Source organism: Vespula pensylvanica, chromosome 2, assembly GCF_014466175.1.
Source record: "Vespula pensylvanica isolate Volc-1 chromosome 2, ASM1446617v1, whole genome shotgun sequence".
Taxonomy (NCBI): Eukaryota; Metazoa; Arthropoda; class Insecta; order Hymenoptera; family Vespidae; genus Vespula; species Vespula pensylvanica.
In genome coordinates, this window is record NC_057686.1 from 16,382,719 (window position 1) to 16,388,374 (window position 5,656).

The window sequence follows — 5,656 nt, forward strand, 5'->3', positions numbered from 1 at the left end:
GAATATATATATATATATATATAATGAATATTGATATATGATATATTTATGGAAAATACGTGTTGACAAATAAATTATGTACTAATGGAACAATAACTTTATTAAAATTTTCCCTTTAAGAAATAATTTTGTTGCTTTTTCGTTCAATAAAAAAAAAATGATAATTAATATTTTATTTGACGTCATAAAAGTCGCGGGAAATTTGGAACGTTCATATTTTGTTTTTATAACATATTCTGTTCTTAATATGAATTTAATTCGTTAATGATAATTGATACAAAATACAATATAATTTGATTAGATTTTAATAATAATTTCGTATATATTATTATTATATCTAATATTCAATATGGTTACTTCAATACAGTTTTTATTCTTTTGTAGGTTTATTAGTTCCTGCTTTCGACGCGTTGGCGCTGGCAGCGTTGATCATTCGATACATAAATTGTAGTCGAATTATTCCGTAAATTATTTTCGATTTGTTCTGTATTATTTCCTGGTAATTAGTTAGCAAAATGTCTTTGACAAGGTAAATTTATAATATTAAATAATAATGTATTTGTATTAATCATATAAGTTTTAGAAGAATAGATAATTGCAATTATTTATGTGATCATGACGCTTAACCTTATCAAAATTTATACTGACGATAGTTTTAGAGAGATTAATTTTAGAAAGCGTTTATTTAAGCGTAATAAATTAATATATTTTTATTCAGTTTATTGCCAACACCCAGTCAAGTTGTTTGGGATAGAGAAGATGAAGCTCGTGAACAAAAATTACGCCAAAGACCAGTCTCTGCTTTGGTTAAGGCTGTTATTACAGCACCACCTTATGGACAACGAAAAGGATGGGTTCCACGCAATGCAGAGGTTGAATTAACGTTAATTTTTCTATAACAAAACATAGTCTTTATATCGTTTATATTATATAAACTTCTTACATAATTTCTATAGGATTTTGGAGATGGAGGTTCCTTTCCAGAAATTCACGTTGCTCAATATCCGTTGGGAATGGGAATGAAAGGCAAAGAAACGACTAGTAATGCACTTGCAGTTCAATTAGATGCGCAAGGAAAAGTTAAATATGATGTTATAGCTAGACAGGGTCATTCTAAAGATAAAATAGTCTATAGTAAACTCAGTGATTTATTACCATCTGAAATAACAAGCGAGGAAGATCCTACCTTACAACGTCCAGCTGACGATGAAATTGATGAGATTACAGAAAAAACTAAAAAAGCTTTAGAAAAGATTACTAGGTCAAAAATCGCTGCTGCCATGCCTGTCAGATGTGCGGAGAAACAAGCACCAGCTCAATATATTCGATATACTCCTTCTCAGCAAGGACAATCATTTAATTCAGGTGCCAAACAAAGAGTTATTAGAATGGTAGAAGCTCAGATAGATCCATTAGAGCCACCAAAATTCAAGTAATTAGCATTTATATCTTCTTATATTATATATCTACTTTATATTACTAATTACACACACACATATATATATATTTTTTTAATACAGAATTAATAAGAAAATTCCACGAGGACCTCCTTCTCCCCCAGCGCCTGTCATGCATTCTCCAACAAGAAAAGTTACGGTGAAAGAACAGAAGGAATGGAAAATACCGCCTTGTATCAGTAACTGGAAAAATGCTAAGGTGTCAAATTATTCCACAGTATATATTGTTTTAATAATTATTAAATATAATGATATTCTGTGTTAGGGTTATACAATTCCTCTCGATAAACGTCTCGCTGCAGATGGTCGTGGGTTGCAACAAGTTCACTTGAATGAAAATTTTGCGAAATTAGCAGAAGCCTTGTATATTGCTGATAGGAAAGCTCGAGAAGCAGTTGAAATGAGAGCTCAGTTGGAGAAGAAATTAGCGCAGAAGGAAAAAGAGAAGAAGGAGGATCACTTGAGACAGCTCGCACAGAAAGCTAGAGAAGAACGTGCTGGATTGAAGTCCAGTGCGGCATTAGGTTTGTTCTTTATTTATTATGGAGAACATAGTTGTTATAAAAAAGAAGAAAAAAGAAAGTTATAAATATTTGAAATATATTTCTATGGGAAATAAATATTATTTTTTTTTATATTAAAGATAAGGCCGAAGAATCACGTGAAAGAGATCAGTTAAGACAAGAACGACATAAGGATCGTGCACGAGACCGAAATTTAGCACGTGCTGCACCAGACAAGAGATCTCGTTTACAACGTGAACGTGAACGTGATATCAGCGAACAAATTGCACTTGGTCTACCAGCAAAAAGCATTCCCACTTCTGGAGAAGCACAATTTGATCAGCGTTTGTTCAATACTAGTAAAGGGATGGACAGTGGTTATGGTCACGATGATGAATACAATGTTTATGATAAGCCATGGAAAGATGCAAATTCTATTGCCTCTCATATCTATCGGCCAAGTAAAAATATTGATAAAGATAACTACGGAGATGATTTGGAAAAACTTGTTAAAACAAATAGGTTAGTTTGTTCATTACATATCTTATATTTGTGAATATTTTATTTATTCAAAATAATTTGTTGTTGTTGTAGATTCGTACCGGATAAAGAGTTCAGTGGTACTGATCGATCGACTACACGATCTGGACCAGTGCAATTTGAAAAAGATGAGGAAGATCCTTTCGGTTTGGATCAGTTCTTGAAACAAGCTAAACATGCTACAAGTTCGACAAGTACAACGACGAAACGTAAAGAAGACAGAGATCAACGTCGTGACGATCGTGACAAACGTAGGAAACATTAATTTTTCTTTTTATTTTGGATTGTATCTTATACTGATAAAATACATACTATTGCGTGTGTATATATATATGTATATACCATTCAGACAATTTAATGAATGCGTCCGATGGTAAATATAATTATATTATAATCAAAGCAATAGATAAGCGAGATATTTCATATTAAGTATTTTAATATGTTTATAGTTAAGTATATAATATATATATATATATATATAAATCTAGAATTAATATCACAAATTACATTATATCGCCGTATGTAAGTACTTATGAGTGTGTGGTACGTGTGCCTGTGCGTGTGTAAACACGTACACATTAATAATCAATACAAATTTATAACGATTGATAATAATGATGATGTTATTAAAGGTCGTTAATTACGTCTAAGATATAAATAATAAAAATGGTGTCAGATCAAGGTCGATCACTTTCGACGAGATGGTCTTTCACAAAGTTTCGTAGAATATATGTACGTCGTATCTTCCTTAGAAATTATTTATAAGTTTAATTATTTTATTATATTTCTTTTATTAACTATTAGCACAATTATAATCTATTACACATTCTTCATAATTAATAATAAGATTCAATCGTTGTCATTTGTAATTAATTTACTTCAGGATATATAATAAACATTGTAATTTTTTAATAATATCATATATTTTAAATACAATTTACGAACTCTTTCTTCGCAAATTTCTTTTTAGAAGGATGTATTATGTTTCAGTCGTATATATATTTATAATTATTTCATATATATAGTTTATTGTATTAGACTGTTCTTTATCCCTGGTTTTATAATGGTTTACGGCAACGATGAGTACAAACATAATTTTTGATCGATTTTGATGAACGAGATCTTCTTTCAAAGATAAAGGTTTAAGCGGGGACATGACTTTTTTTTAGAATTTTTAAAAAAGCTTTATCTTCTTTGGAAAAAATCGCGTTGAAAAATTGTATTCGTTTGGAGAATAATTCGTGCATGAAAATCAAAGGTCACTCTTTTTGAGCGAAATTAAAACGAAATTAATACTTTTAACGTTGTTATAATTGTTTAAACAATATATAGGATACAAGGAGTATAATTAAAAAAAATTTTAACAATGATAAATTCGCTTAAATATTACATACCTCGAAACGAGCATTAAATATAAAATAATTTCACTTTAATATTCCAATACGATTAAAATTTGTACTCGGTATTATTGTCTACATTTAATATCAACAAAAACGGACTCTTATTACGGACGGATATCAATACTAATCTTGTTTAGTTTCCTTTCGTTCTCCGAGGAGTGAACGTCGAAGAACTCTGTTACCGAACGTCTAAGATTAAAATATTAATACTTTCGTGAATTTGATAATTATTTAAACAATATATCATATACACGGAGTACAATAAATTAATATTTAAACAATAGTACATATGTTTAAATATTACATCGGTTCGTAACACGCGTTAAACTTAAAAATAACTTTGATTTAAAAATTCAATACTTGGAACTTTCGAAGTCTCGAGGTCGTTGGTTGTATGGAGCGTCAACAAAAACAGACTTTTGAATGACTTTGACGATTATAGAATCAGTTTTCTTTCGCATGCCGACCAGTAAACATGGAAGCTCTCTTCGAAGAAAATTTTAAGTAAGTATATTTTTATATCGAACATTTTTCAATATTTTCGATTCTTTCTTATTATAACAACGATACTAATTATTTAGTTTCTATTTTTCTGTTTCAGAATTTCATTGTAACGCGCGCGAGATTGCAATGAAAGTAATCGAGTGTTTGTATCGTTAAAATAAAAATTAAAAAATCCGTGAAATAGAAGCAGTGTTTGTTCGTTCGCGTTTCGCGATTTAAACAATAAGTGTTTTTTTGTATCGACTGCGTGCAATGCAGTCGTTAGTAGAGTCAGTGTTTGTTCGCAAGATATTTTGCTTTTTTAACAGTCGTACAGACTGTAATTATAAAAGACAATAGAGTTACGTGAAATAAATTCAGTGATCGTCCGTTATTAAATAATTAACGCGTATTAGAGTCAGTGCATCACTGAAGAGGATTTCGACCAACGTCGATGTCAACCTACCTCATTTTCAACCAACTACGAATCATCCACCCTCAATTTCGACCTAAATCGCGGACGAGTGTTTTGGAGCCGTCGCAGAACTTCTTAAGTAGTAAGTAAATTTTTAAGTCCTTTCGATCACTCAATCATGTCGAGGACGAAAGATCTGAATCGGCAGGAGTGATCGTAATTAATTAGTAGAAGAGCATTGAGTCACGACGAATAAATTTCTTTTGAGATTTATTCATGAATGATTTCTTATCTTTCGATTTATTTATTAGATAGGGTCTTCTTGTTTTATACGCTTTTATAATTATTTCCGATTCGAATATTCCAATATATCCTCAAACGGATTATGTTTATTTTTAAATAAATCTCGTTGCAAATAAGCAAAGAATCGATATTAGCGAGTTTTACTAAAGAATAAGTAAAAAAATATTCGCGATGAACGATTTTATGGATTACAAGCGAAATTTGCATGATTTTCTTGTAATGATTAGAGTAATCGCTTGTTAAAAAAGATCCGTCCAAGGATTCTTTATTATATTTTTTTAAATAAAAATTAATTGATTCGAATAAAAAATTAATGTAAATAAAAATCAAATAATATTAGTCATTAAATTAGGGCTTTTTAAAATCACGAGACAAGTAGGAAATGGCAAATTCGAAAAAACATCATGAACGTGGGTTTCTTCGTTTTTATTGCATTACAGGAAGATTAAAGATTAAGAATTTTTCATATTCGATATAATTAATTCAATATAGATTTCGGAATATGTTAGAAGTTACGAATCTTTCCTTCTTCTCTTTTTTCTTTTTTTTTTTCTT

General features: G+C 30.0%; 1 protein-coding gene across 1 annotated transcript; it reads left to right on the forward strand.

Moving 5' to 3' along the window:
* The first annotated feature begins 388 nt into the window (after window positions 1–388).
* Window positions 389–3,789, forward strand: LOC122637950 (puff-specific protein Bx42). Its single transcript, XM_043830497.1, has 7 exons — window positions 389–529; window positions 719–872; window positions 957–1,432; window positions 1,521–1,656; window positions 1,723–1,981; window positions 2,101–2,482; window positions 2,555–3,789. The coding sequence occupies exons 1-7, from the start codon at window positions 516–518 to the stop codon at window positions 2,763–2,765; spliced, it is 1,632 nt and encodes a 543-aa protein (XP_043686432.1). The 5' UTR covers window positions 389–515; the 3' UTR covers window positions 2,766–3,789.
* The last annotated feature ends 1,867 nt before the right edge of the window (window positions 3,790–5,656 follow it).

What these genes read in the sequence shown, in the direction of transcription:
- LOC122637950 (XM_043830497.1), top strand. An exon ending in TTAGAGCCACCAAAATTCAA is followed by an intron (nt 1,433 to 1,520) that starts GTAATTAGCATT and finishes TTTTTAATACAG; the next exon opens with AATTAATAAGAAAATTCCAC. An exon ending in GTAACTGGAAAAATGCTAAG is followed by an intron (nt 1,657 to 1,722) that starts GTGTCAAATTAT and finishes ATTCTGTGTTAG; the next exon opens with GGTTATACAATTCCTCTCGA.